Raw genomic sequence first — 13,764 nt, forward strand, 5'->3', positions numbered from 1 at the left:
GATAGCTTACTCAAGGTGAAGAAGAATGCAGTCATTTTGTGAGTAGTCTCGGGCAAGACCTGAGCCGACCATTGGTGTGGTCTGTAACCCTTGTGTTGTTAGTGTATTGTAGCTTCCATAGGTTATTTAGCGTTCTCCGGTCTGCTAACTCGTATGTCCAAGTGAACTGAGCTTCCATGACTTGAGAGGTTACTTATAAATGTTCTAATCCTTGATTTGCATTTGAAGTTATATCAAATGGCGTATGCGTTGCTTGTTGACTGGATCTATTATGTGTTCTATGGTGAACGAAGAAACGGCCTATATTGTGTCCGAGATGTGTGAATGGGTTAGATTATCTAAATTCCTGGAAATGTATAAACTGTACAACCGTGTTGGTTTGCTGGGTTAATGGCTGGGCTCTATGGACAAGACAACAATCAACAAATCTAATCATAAATCAACAACTACAAGTCTACAACTAAGCTCAGAACCGTCTACTTATTCTTCGATAGATTAACACAAAGCTATATTAAAAAACACAAATTCTCATTTGTGACTGCGATATCCGTCACAAACTTGTGACGGATACTGTTTCCTCTCACAAAATGTCCATTGAGAGGTGAGTGGGAAGCACATGGGTGTGCCCCACCTTGTCCCCTCTCCCCTTTTGTGAGAAGTCACAAGCTTATGACGGGATTAACCCGTCACAAGCAAGACTAGCTGATTAAAAAAAACCTCAAGGGGTGAATCCGTCTAATTAACAAAGGTACTCGATTACCTAGTGATTCGTTTCCTTACGGCATCAACAATAGAGGTTTGTCAACAAAGGTTTGTGTACTTTTTAGAGGTTTGTCAACAAACCTCTCTATTGTTGGGAATGGGGGTTGAAGATCATAGATGAAAATGGTTACAATTTTGTATACAGGTTTATGTTTTTTGTTGTGAGTGATAGTGGACCCCGTGTAGTATACTTTTATGAGGTTTGTCTATATTTAAGAGATTTGTTTATTGTTGTAATAAGGTTTGTTGTTAGAGAGGTTTGTGTTTTGAGTAATATGACATTAGACAAACCTCATTTGGGGTTTGTCTATTGCTAATGCCCTTAGAACCCAATGTTTTTCCTCGGCCCTACTTCAAATTTTCAATCCTTAATAAACCTCTAGTTCAATACTCCCTCCGTACCACACTAAAGGTAACGTAGGGGAAAATGAAGTATTTAAGAAAAGGTGGAAAAAGTAAGGGTAAAGACGGAAAAAATAGGTGGGGATATGTAATTGTGGGTTTAATTGTGGGTTGGTAGGTGGGGTATGTAATGACATTTTATGTAAATATAAAATGAGTATAAGGATAACTTGGTAATGTTGTGGCCAAATAAGAAATGTTATCTTTGGTGTGGTACGTCCGTTTATACTTTATAGTAAGTGTTACCTTTGATGTGGTATGGAGGGAGTATATATCTTCCCTAACCTTCCTAGACCTGATAAATGGGTCATTCGGGTCGGGTAAACAATTTATTGGGTTAGTTTTGAGTCGGATTATTCGGATCGGGACACTTTATCGGATCTAGACTTGCCCGAGAAGCATACCGAATACCATTCTCAAGAGTAGGGTTGTTCACTCAGTGGTCCGGGCCAAAGACCAAACCGGACCGGACCATTTGGTCCGGACCAGACCGGACCGAATTTTGTTTGGTCCGGTCCACGGTCCACCTATTTACGCTACTTTGGTCTTCGGTCCAGTCCTGGACCAACCCGAATAGACCGCGGACCGGACTATGGACAGAAGTTATGTAATAAAAGAATTTTTAAATTTGTAATATTATTGATTTTGTTTTCTACTTTGTTTACACGTGTTATAAGATGTGTAATTATGTAGTTAAATCTCGTAAGAAAATAATGTTATTTATTTTGATCATTACGAACTTCTCAGGCTCTAATTTTATATGCTAAAACATGTCAATGACAATAATATTTGGTCCACTTTGGTCCATTTGGTCCGGGTCCGATCCAGTCCATGTTTTTATGGTCCAGACCGGACCGGACCAATATTAATATGGTTCGGTCCTCGGTCCACCTCTTAACCCTTATTTGGTCTTTGGTCCAGAGAATTTGGTCCGGTCCGGTCCGATCCCGGACCAATAAACACCCCTACTCAAGAGTCAAGAGTTAAGAGTCCAGAGTCATGACTCATGAGTAGAAAGTTGATTAGTCAAAATGTATTGTTATATCTGGATTAATTAATTAATGTAATTAAGTGGCTGCAAATGCTGTTCAAATTCAAAAACTTTCCCCAAAAAATAAAATAAAGAGCAAAACAAAAGCAGTACCCACAGCCAGGCCACCACACCGCAACAAAGCACTCTTATACTAGTCAAAATAATCATACACTCATATACTCACTAACCCACAAAACACCACCTTCATTCCCTTTTCCTTCAATTAATTCAATACAACAATGGAGAATCAAGGAAAAGTGAATAAAATTCAAGGAATTCCAACTTATAATGGAAATTACTTGCTTTATAACGTTCTTGGCAATGTTTTTGAAGTTTCTTCTAAGTATATTCCTCCTATTCAACCTGTTGGTCGTGGCGCTTATGGCATTGTTTGGTAAGACTGCGTATATCCGACCCCACTTTATCCCGCAATTTGCAGGACTTAATTGTTGCACTAAGTTAATGTTGTTGAAATGTTTTTTTTCGGCGTTTGATTGACAAATGACAAATGGGTTTATGATATGAAGTACTCCCTCCCTCCGTCCCAATCATTTGTTTACTTTTTATTTTAAACGAGTAGTAATTAATTAAAGTTAAACAATTGATTGAGACGAACGAGTAGTTTATGTAATTTTTCAATGGGTTTATGATATAAGTACTTCTTTTGTCCTAATCATTTGTTTACTTTTTATTTTTTTGAGAGTAGTAATTTAATCAAAGGTAAACAAATGATTTGGAATAAGGGAGTAGTTTATGTAATTGTTCAATGGGTTTATGATATCAGTACTTCATTTGTCGTAATCATTTGTTTACTTTTTATTTTTTGTGACGGTATTTTAATCAAAGGTAAATAAATGATTGGCACGAAGGGAGTAGTTTATGTAATTATGTTTAGTGGGTTTATTGGGATTAATGATTCTTGGTAGTGAACTTGTGGGGTTGATTGATTGTTTGAAGATTGATGTTGGATTGATAGAAATTAATGAAATTGTTGTTTCGGGTGTATATGGGGGGTATTGATAGTTCAATTGGTGTTTTGTAAGGCGGTTTTGCAGTAATGGTGTGTAAAATGAATCCTGTCAACAGGAAAATGACCCATAAATGTTACAGTAATTGGTGTATTGTGAGGAGGTTTTACAAGAATTTATGTTGATTGTTTGGTAAACTGGTGCTTTAGCTGGGCTGTTCGGTGTTGGGACTGCATCATGACTCGAAAATTAGTATGATACTGTCTGCTTTGGGTTAAGCACGTGCCGGGATTTGTTTTCTTTGAACACTTTCTTTGGAAGTTGTCATACGAATGTAGTTGGTGAATTCTAGAGGGCAACTCTCCTAGCATTAGTTGATGTGGGACTATTGTTGTCACCCCAATATTTGTTTAGTTAAACTTTAATAATATTAGTATCATTAGACTTGTATCTCGTTGGTGGCAATTACTGGATTCTAACACTGGTTGGAAGGAATTGAGCTACTTTACAAAGTTACGGAGCTAGGTGAAGTTCTATAGCTCCGTGAAGGAGCTCAGAACGTAGTAAATGAGCTCAATTTCCTTGATAAGGAAGAGATTTGGATTGACGGGCTGAATTTTAGGGGTTGGCGTGAGTGGTAGTCTAATGTTGGCTCGATGGTTTAGCATTGTGTCACTGTGTACAGTATGACAAAACATCACGGAACATGTGTTTTAAAAATTCAGTTAATGCTGCTAGCCTGTAAATCTACACTAAAGTCGATAAAATGCCTTTCTGAGATGTGATATTTGGGATTGAACTTGTTAGTCAAGTCAAGTTACTCAAATGTTATTACTTTGCAGTGAAAATCCTATGTGAACTCCGATTAGTGGCACTATGTGAACTTCGATTGGCTTAAAATTCTGTGTATTGTTAAAATTCAGTGGTTTCATTGATTCTTTCATTGGTACAACCAGTCAACCAATCTTGCTTTTCCATGTTTCTTAGACATTAATTTAACTGTTTCTCTTGCTTTTCAACTTGGTGACAGCTGCGCAAAAAATTCAGAGACTAATGAAGATGTTGCAATTAAGAAGATTGCTGATGCATTTAATAATAAGATTGATGCAAAAAGGACTCTGCGAGAAATCAAACTCCTCTGCCATATGGATCATGACAATGTAATCAGATTACTCACAATGTTTAAGCTTTATCTATTTATTTTTATTATTTGGAGGTGCGTGTTTGCTCGCACACGTTGGTGGACTATCTTTTTGTTGTCAGTGCGGTATTTGAGTTAAATGTTGCAGTAATTTGTCATATAAAAGTTGTGAATTTGGTGGAATGTAGAATCATACAATTCATATGATTAATTTTTTGTTTTTTGGTATTGCACTGACTGAATTTAAGCTATGCTTGACTGTTGCAAATGCAGGTTGTCAAGATAAAAGACATTATACGGCCTCCTGATAGAGAAAAGTTCAATGATGTCTACATTGTTTATGAATTACTGGATACTGATTTGCATCAAATTATAAAGTCCGAGCAGGAGCTTAAAGATGATCATTGCCAGGTGATCTTGAACTCGAATGTTTTTGTTGTTGCTTTCATAGGCTAAGCCTGCTGCCTACATAGATAGTATATGTGTAAGTTTGAGTTGTTTTTACAGCCCAAGGATATTGAAACACGTTGAAAGGCTTAAACAACCATAACCTTCAACATGAAAAAACGGGAGTGATATTCTCTACATAGTATTGGCTTGAGTAGTCTAATTGAATTGACACTTGAAGATTTAGCAGTTAGTCTTCGTAGCCACTTTCTCTAAAACTCTTTGCTATTTGCTTAGTTTAAAAAGGCGCAAGGCGTACCGAGACACTAAGGGGCCAAGGCGACGAGGCGCAAAGCGTAAGGCGAAGGCGTGCGCCTTTTAGATGAGAGGCGCCCTAAGTTTTATAAAAAGTTGTATTTTCCAAATAAAATATTGGGTAACAATTTTCGTTAAGAATAATGGGGAAAAGAAATGGCATAATTAAGGTCTAGAAGAAAAACATATGGAAAGTTCGTACTAGTTAACCTTGTTAGGTGAGCCTTGTCTAAAAGGTGCACCTAAAATGCACTGAGGCGTTTTGGCTAGTGCCTCATTCAAGGCACGGCACGCTTTTTTAGACTAAGGCTGTTTAGTGTAATTGAATCTTAGGATTTTTTTCTCGTAAGGGGTGAGTCAACAAGTTGTTATTACTTAGGCAGGGGCAACTCGTTTTAGTAGGCAATCATTGAGCATGATTCCTACTGGTTGGATAATTTCTTATAAATTAAAGAATGGCGCTGTGAGCAGGTGCTGGCGGTACTGGCTAAGTGGTTATAGAAAACATAAGCTAGATAATAAGGACTAGTCTTAAGGAATTAAACGAAGGAAGTATTTGAATAGGTCAGAAATTGAGTTCGGGTAATGAAGAGATTTTGTGTTGGGTTGTGCAGAGATTTGGACACTCAAAGTTCCCCTAAAGAAAAGAGATTAGATGGATTATGTAAGTAGGATAAATTAACATGATAATTCTAGTACATCACACACGACATCACTCCTTTTCGTTCAATGTATATGTCATGACTAGTGCAAGTAAGCCAAGGAGGATCTCTTGTTTACTGTTGCTCAAGCTCTTTGGCTTAGTTTGATAGGCATTTGAGTTTATTAATGTGGTTGTGGCTTAATTTGAAAGTTAATTGTGGGAGATCGGGTGAGTTGTATTTGTTTTGTTAATTCTGGAGATCAGTGTTTCTGATAAGTGGAAACCATCATTTCTCGACTAGATATGGCTTTAGGATTGTGACTCTTCGTCGCTTCTTTATAGGCTAAGGTGGTTTGTTCTGAGAATGGCGATTGGTCATTGACGAACATTGGCATTTTTGTTTTGTAACAAAAATGGACAATGGTTGTGTCTCTCTGTTAGCAGTAATTTCTAACGTCTTGATTTCGTAATCCTAATTCTATTATGTTATGTTTCACTCGTTTTTTGGGAGATTTTGAATAAAAATTAAAAGAATCATTTTGGTTCTCTTGGCAGTACTTCTTATACCAAATCTTACGAGGGCTGAAATATGTACACTCAGCAAATGTTTTGCACCGGGACCTGAAACCAAGCAATTTGCTTTTAAATGCTAACTGTGACCTCAAGATATGCGACTTTGGGCTTGCTAGGACTACGAGTGAGGCAGATTTCATGACAGAGTATGTCGTAACTAGGTGGTATCGTGCTCCCGAGTTGCTACTTAATTGCTCTGAATATACAGCGGCCATTGATATCTGGTCAGTTGGCTGTATTATGATGGAGATTCTTAACAGGGTGCCACTTTTCGCTGGCAAGGATTACTTGCAGCAATTGAACCTCATAAATCAGGTACTATTTCATCGTCTACTCTCTCATTTGTCTGTTTATGTGAAATATGGCTCATCTTTTATAAACCATTGTGTTTGACGCATCCCTAAGTTAGTTCAATTTGTTGATGATCCGTGGAGCCGCATATATGTTGCAACGACCGAGATCAGGTCGTAATGGGTGATTCTTTGTTCAAGTTTAAAACTGAGATTTAGTACAATGGTGGGAAAGCATGTGATCTGGGAAATGTGATGTTATAACTATAGAAGTCCACAACTTAGTTTAATTTATTGATTTTTGATTAGTTTCTTTACGCATACGTTCCTATCAGATGCTGGGTTCTCCTGAAGATTCCGACCTTGGATTTCTAAGAAGCGACAATGCAAGAAAGTATGTTAAGCAGTTACCACATATTCCGAAACAGCCATTTTCACATAAGTTTCCAGAGCTTTCCCCTCTGGCACTTGATCTTGCTGAAAAAATGCTCGTATTTGATCCCAGCAAACGGATAAGCGGTACACCTACTGATACCCTATTGCTTAATTTATTTTCGGAAAATTCATGTGGTACCCTCGAATTTTGTCATTTTGTACTTGGTATCCTAACTTTTTAAGTTTGTGTACATAATACCCTTCATGTTTGATTTTCATGCACTAACATACCCTTTTTGTTGCTATAAAAAACTCAATTGCGCATAATTCATAGACCAAAATTCAGAATCGGCCAATTTTTTTTCCTAAATGATTATCTCGTCATAATCTACGGTTTGAAAAAAAAATAAAAAATTGTCGACCGACATTTATATGTTTTTTTAAACGAAAATCTCAAATCAACCATATCTTCGATCGTAAATTTCCGAATGACCATTTTTGTTTTATCAATATTTAGATCTCGAAGAGGTAATCAATTTGAAAAAAAAAAATTAGTCAATTCCGATTCTGGTCTATGATTTATGCTCAATTGAAAATCTTAAGAACGATAAAAAGGGCACGTGCTTCTTGAAAATCAAATCTCAAGGATATCTTGTGCACCAACTTAAAAAGTTGGATACCACGTGTAAAATGACAAAGTTCGAGAGTACCACGTGAAATTACCGATTTTTCCAGTGTACCTTTCGCCAATAATTTTTGCCTAATGTGATTCCCCTTTTGTTTTTCACTTTTTCTTTTCTGTATTTTCGCATTTTGAGGTGTGCGTTCACCCCATAGACGGTTTTAAAGGATGATTCATGTCAGCCGACCCCAAATCATTTTGGGATTAAGGCTCTGATGTTGTTGTTGTGATACCAATGTGTTCTGTTTTCTATGAACTGCACAGTTGATGATGCATTGAATCACCCATATCTGTCGAGCCTACACGAGATCAACGAAGAGCCCATTTGCCCACAACCTTTTCAGTTTGATTTTGAGCAAGCGTCCTTAGACGAGGAAGATATAAAGGAGCTTATATGGAGGGAGACGTTGAAGTTCAACCCAGATAAGATGGTTGAGTGATTGCATCACTTGTATACTAGTAGTTATATTTGAAGACTATACTGTCAAGACGTTTATCGGGGTTTTGTGGCTTAAACTCGATTATTAATGTGTCCATGGGAAATTAATGAAAATTTCCCGGTATGAGTAATGAACAATAGCGAGGTAGCTAAATGTGAAGGGTTATAACTTATAAGTATAACCCCACTCGGAATTAGGCTGGTGCTAATTCCTGCATTGCTATGTAATTTTCGCGTAAATTATTTCGTCAACATATGCAGCATATGTTAATGAATTTGCTATATAACAGATTTTATTTACAAATTTCAATTTTTCTATTTCAGGTTAAATTTTGTTTATTTCTATCCTCTTGAAAGGTTTCTATTTAAGTTCACAAGATTTTGAGTCGAGTTTTGACGTATAGAAGTATGGAACCCTGGCTGTAGAGCCTAAGTGGTAAACGAGACACAATTTGAGCTAGAGCTTGCTTATGCTTTAGAATTTAAAGTTCATGATTGACTCGGACTTGCTAAGATCGAGATCATCTCTGATTTATGAAACTCAATTGGGTTGGATTGAGATTTGAGATTGAATTGATCGTTGTTTTCGGTTGAGAAATATCCCTTCAAGTTAATCACGAGTACAATTAAATTCACCAAAACTCATTTCAAATCCGATCTTTAACTCCACGACTAAACGAGAAACAAATGCACAACACAACTAACTAGACAATTAAACGGTTCAGTATCGTCTCCGCTATACCTGATAAACGGGTCAATATCGGGTCGGGTCATTTCGGGTTTGTAGATTTCGGGTCCGATCAGGTTGGGTCGGGTCATTTCGGTTTCGGGTCAGGTATTGTCAAGTTATTTACGAATAGGTAACCAGTTTGCAATAATAAACATTCGGCTCGGGTTATACCGAGTCGGGTCAATTCGGGTCTAGGTCTAATTCAGATCTTAAATTCGAATATCGGGTCAAGTTATTTAGATCGGATCATTCCGGCCGGGTCAATTTTACAAATTCTAATCTCCCCCATCTCCACCATATCATCATCCATTCTTTAAAAGTGTGACCGTTAGATCATCCCGATCGTCTCAGGTACTATAAATAATTGAGAAGCAATTATTGAGATTTTGTGCACATCCAATTCGTCCTGTGCACTAGTACAGTAAAAAAGTACCAACATCACAAAAAATTACTTATCAAACTGTCAGTAACAAACTAACAAACAATGTAGCCTTTATAAAATACAATAAAAAATAATCAATGGCAGCTGTATTTGTGTACGTCAACTCCATTTTTCCACCATTAAAACTACCAATTCCTTATAAAATTCAACCTTCATCTCCAACCGTTAGATTAAAACCCTCACGTAATCGGACAGCTGTAAAAGCACTGACAGCTGGCGGTGAATCAATTATGTGGCCGGTTAATGAAGTGTTGAGTGATGGTTGTGCTACCGCTGTTGCCGGTGGTGTTGCTCTTGGGTTACTTCGTTTGTGGCAAGAGACTGCTAAACGTGGCGTTTTTGATAAGGTTAATGTGGGTTTGGTTTATGTTTGTTGTTAATTATAATGTTTTTGGGTTATTCGGAAATAGTCTCTTTGTGTTACTGACACGGGTTATTCGGAAACAGTCTCTTTGGGGGTAATGTTGTTGTTGTTAATTGAAATGTTTGTGTTTTGAATGGGAAGGTTTGTTGATATGTTGCTATTTTTGGTTGTTAAGGATTTTTTTGGGTTATTCGGAAACAATCTCTTTGTGTTACTGACACGGGTTATTCGGAAACAGTCTTTTGGGGTAATGTTGTTGTTGTTAATTGAAATGTTTGTGTTTTGAATGGGAAGTTTTGTTGATATGCTGCTATTTTTGGTTATGAAGGGTTTTTTTAAATGTTGGGTTATTCGGAAACAGTCTCATTGTGTTACTGACATGGGGTTAAGGTTGTGTATATAAGACCTACTTGCGGGAGCCATTGAGGGATTGAGGTAATGTTATTAATTAAATTGTTTGGGTTTTTAATGGTTAGTTTTGTTGATATGTTGCTATTTTTGGTTATGAAGAATTATTTTGTGAGGTTTTAGTATTTGGTGTAAGAATGTGGCAAATATTTTGGTAAAAGTAGTGAAAGATTAATCATCCCAAACCCTCTTGCCTCGAAATTTGCGGGAGCCATTGGGGCACGAGGCTAATGTTGTTGTTGTTGTTGAGTTGAAGAACTTGATTGGCTTGTGTAAAATGTGGTTTGTGAATGTGTCACATTAATTAACTAGAGAATATTGGGTTTTGGAGCCATGACGCACTTCAGAACATTAATTACAAGCCTTTCTGAGGTTTTCTGGTCTATCCGACAATTATTCACAGTCGTAGGGTCAATCTTTTTTTTCTGATAACAGTATGGTCTGTAATTCAATCTGAGATCGGAGAGCGACTGATATTCTTGTTTAGCTGATATTCTATTTATTCAGAAACTGAACAGGAAGCTTGTACATATCAGCATCGGGCTAGCTTTCATGCTTTGTTGGCCATTATTTAGGTAACAATCAGTTAAGTTTACAGAGTGATTTTTTATTTTTATATATGGGATGTTATTGGTCATCAATCTTGTACTGCTGCAGTTCTGGTTCTCGTGGAGCTGTATTAGCGAGTCTCATTCCCGGTGTCAACATATTACGCATGCTTGTAATTGGACTTGGAATACAAAAAGATGAAGCTACTGTCAAGTCAATGAGCAGATTTGGAGATCACAGGTGACATTCATTTTCAGGTTTTTCTAAATGCAAATATACTTAGAGAGCTGGCTTAACATTTGCTATGTTATGAATTATGATTCTATGTTAGTTTGTTATCTGAAAAAGTCATCTTCTATATAGCATCCATGAGGTAGCATTCCACATTTTCAAGGTTAATCAACCGAACTGAGATTCTCTCCATTTTTGTCGGTCCATTTCCCCTCTCCGTTTGTTATCAATGGCTATGACTTATTTTTGGAAAAAATAGATTTAATGGAGATACTTGATTAAATCTCAACCATTGATAATTAAAGAAGACGGAAAATAAAGAGAAGTAAATGGAGAAGATCCTAACTCAATTTTAAACTGTATCTTGCTTAAATCGTGTAATGTAGTATTTTTTTTTACCTTCAGCTTTAATAGGAATATTTATAATAGTTGGGCCTCAACCAAAACCTTAAGGTTTTGGTTGAGATGGTTCATCTATCATGGTATCAGAGCCAGTGTGACCGAAGGTCACGGGTTCAAATCCTGGCAACCTCAAAACTCCTCAAAAACTCGAAGTGGAAACCCAGCACACGGTACGGGGAGCCGGTGCACAACTAACCACTCTTCAAGCCCAACGGGCATTTGAGTGAGGGAGCGTAATAGGAATATTTATAATAGTTGGGCCTCAACCATCACCTTAAGGTTTTGGTTGAGATGGTTCATCTATCAAGCTTCAAGCGTTTAAGGCCGTGATAATGATGTGTTACTAATGAGCTTTTGTGTTTGGGAAGGCAGAATGTTCTTTCTATAGTAATCGTAGCTTTAGGTTATACTTCATCGTTTATACGGATCTTCATTACAGTACGAAATATTTTATACTTCAATGAACTCCTAGCACCATGTTGTCAACCATTTTACATTTTACCTTCAAATTAGGTTGTCGTCATGAACCTTTTCACACGGCGTTTTATTTCTTTTTGGCTTGTTCTTGGATCAGGGAGCTTCTGAAGGGACCTATGTATTATGCTGCCACTATTACTTTTGCTTGTGTTTATTACTGGAGAACTTCCCCGATTGGGATTGGAGCGATTTGCAACTTGTGCGCTGGAGACGGTAGGTCATTGTAGTGTGTGTTCGTTCTACGAATTTCTTTGATATTAGGTTGGCATCAGATGACCTTTTTCTAATTTCATGTATCAAATAATCTTCAATGCTTTTCAATCTCGATGAAAAATGGAATTTCGGTCTGTTTGCAGGATTGGCTGACATTGTGGGAAGAAGGTTAGGAAAGCATAAACTTCCTTACAACAAAGACAAGTCTTTTGCAGGTAGCATTGCCATGCTAGTTGCTGGATTTCTGACTTCAGTCGCGTAAGTTTTGCCCCCAAACTTTTCCAAGATTTTCCTTTTCGGCCCTGTTCGTTCTTTTGAACTAGAACTGTTATGATCTCAACTGAACTGAACTTAAAGAATCTGAATTGAACTTATAGAATCTGAACTGAACTAAACTGAACTTATAGGATCTGATCTGAACTGAACTGAACTGAACTTATAGGATCTGAAGTGAACTTAAATTAAGTGACTTTAAGTCCAAAAGAACAGGGCCAAACTTTTTGTTGTACAGCAAAAAAAACGGCGTTTTCTTACCCACAATACCTTACACTCTTATGCTTCCATTCGACTGTGTTGTTCACGGATATGTGAACGATGGTAAGTTTGGTAACTGACTGACCTTGTACTCGAACAGGTTCATGCTCTATTTTTCTCAGTTTGGATTCATTCCTGTAAGCTGGGATATGGTCACTGGCTTCTTTTGTATGTCCGTCGCTAGTACATTGGTGGAGTCACTTCCGATAAGCACGAAAATCGATGATAACCTCACAGTTTCACTTACTTCATTTCTGGTAGGCAGTCTATTCTTCTGATGTTTATCTGCAGCTTTTTAGATCTCTAGCTACAATTAGTCTCACTTTAGACTAAGGGTATATCCGTCTAAAGTGTAGACGGGTCAAATATGTAACCACTTACATAATAAGACAAAGTGGCGACATCTCACTTGTTGTTTGACTTATTATAAAAGTGGTGTGATATTTGACCCGTCTACAACTTTAGACGGATAGTGTTCGTCTAAAGTGAGAATTTGTGCTCTAGCTAATGCTTAACATGTACGAGTCTGTGGTTGTATTCTCCCTATTCGACTAGTAATCTTGTACTGGTTCGACTAGTTGATTCAATATCCGATGTTGGATCTGTTGTGTAATGGTAACATTCCCAAACCCATGTTTAGTTGATAACAGATCATGTTACCGATTGTAATTTGTTAAGAACCCGATGAAACGATTTAAAATGGAGTGCGTCTATTTTTGACACGACTCAAGGTACTCTTAAGGCTTTGTTGAAACCTTGTCAGTAGGGTCCGGTATACCTTAAATTGACTACCAAGTGTTCGAAACTCTGTTATACGTATGAGATGAAGTATAGAGCTTGTTTCGTGTATTCTCTAGACGACACGAAAAATACTTGTCTGGCCTCTAGATCTTTTATTTCAAACCATATGTCCCTTTAGTTACCCTGCGGATTTCTGATGGTAAAGAGTGGTTGTGGTGCAAATTTCGAGACCTTATATTTCGGAGTTCCTGTAAGCACAAATACCTTAGATAAAAACCTTCAGAATCGATAGTTTTCGACTGTTTTCTGAAACCAATGAGATTTTGTACTTTCAGTAGGATCAGTATGCTTTAAAATGACACAGCTTTTTTTTTTTTTTTTTTTTTTTTTTGGCAGAAGAAAGTTTTTATACCATTGGCATTAGACTCATTTGGTGAAACCGTGAAATGCATTCCAAATACTGTAAGCAAAAACAGAAAAGTAACTACATCGGTTAACGACTGTGAGGAGTTCAAAACCCTCTACAACAACTAAAATAAAATATACTCCTTGTTCGTCTGTTTCTCGCACGACTCGAACAAAAATACTTTCCAAGTCTTTTGATTGTGTATTTCAAATCATGTCTCTTTAGTTACTTTAGGATCATTTCTCATGACATAAAGT

At 37.2% G+C, this 13,764-nt stretch overlaps 2 protein-coding genes across 2 annotated transcripts; both read left to right on the plus strand.

The window, feature by feature from the left end:
* The first annotated feature begins 2,288 nt into the window (after positions 1–2,288).
* On the plus strand, positions 2,289–8,314 carry LOC141611020 (mitogen-activated protein kinase homolog NTF6-like). The gene is made up of 6 exons (XM_074429417.1): positions 2,289–2,591; positions 4,196–4,325; positions 4,580–4,717; positions 6,207–6,539; positions 6,850–7,033; positions 7,836–8,314. The coding sequence occupies exons 1-6, from the start codon at positions 2,437–2,439 to the stop codon at positions 8,009–8,011; spliced, it is 1,116 nt and encodes a 371-aa protein (XP_074285518.1). The 5' UTR covers positions 2,289–2,436; the 3' UTR covers positions 8,012–8,314.
* An 814-nt stretch (positions 8,315–9,128) lies between these two features.
* LOC141611051 (putative phytol kinase 3, chloroplastic) lies at positions 9,129–13,082 on the plus strand. The gene is made up of 6 exons (XM_074429460.1): positions 9,129–9,529; positions 10,462–10,529; positions 10,612–10,743; positions 11,711–11,826; positions 11,970–12,084; positions 12,461–13,082. Exons 1-6 carry the CDS (start codon positions 9,260–9,262, stop codon positions 12,636–12,638), a joined length of 879 nt encoding a protein of 292 aa, XP_074285561.1. The 5' UTR covers positions 9,129–9,259; the 3' UTR covers positions 12,639–13,082.
* The last annotated feature ends 682 nt before the right edge of the window (positions 13,083–13,764 follow it).

The sequence above is a fragment of the Silene latifolia genome, chromosome 11 (assembly GCF_048544455.1).
Source record: "Silene latifolia isolate original U9 population chromosome 11, ASM4854445v1, whole genome shotgun sequence".
Classification (NCBI taxonomy): domain Eukaryota; kingdom Viridiplantae; phylum Streptophyta; class Magnoliopsida; order Caryophyllales; family Caryophyllaceae; genus Silene; species Silene latifolia.

What these genes read in the sequence shown, in the direction of transcription:
- LOC141611020 (XM_074429417.1), top strand. Translation starts at nt 2,437, where the DNA reads ATGGAGAATCAAGGAAAAGTGAATAAAATTCAAGGAATTCCAACTTAT. An exon ending in GCCATATGGATCATGACAAT is followed by an intron (nt 4,326 to 4,579) that starts GTAATCAGATTA and finishes TTGCAAATGCAG; the next exon opens with GTTGTCAAGATAAAAGACAT. An exon ending in AATTGAACCTCATAAATCAG is followed by an intron (nt 6,540 to 6,849) that starts GTACTATTTCAT and finishes CGTTCCTATCAG; the next exon opens with ATGCTGGGTTCTCCTGAAGA.
- LOC141611051 (XM_074429460.1), top strand. Translation starts at nt 9,260, where the DNA reads ATGGCAGCTGTATTTGTGTACGTCAACTCCATTTTTCCACCATTAAAA. An exon ending in AACGTGGCGTTTTTGATAAG is followed by an intron (nt 9,530 to 10,461) that starts GTTAATGTGGGT and finishes CTATTTATTCAG; the next exon opens with AAACTGAACAGGAAGCTTGT. An exon ending in GGATTTCTGACTTCAGTCGC is followed by an intron (nt 12,085 to 12,460) that starts GTAAGTTTTGCC and finishes GTACTCGAACAG; the next exon opens with GTTCATGCTCTATTTTTCTC.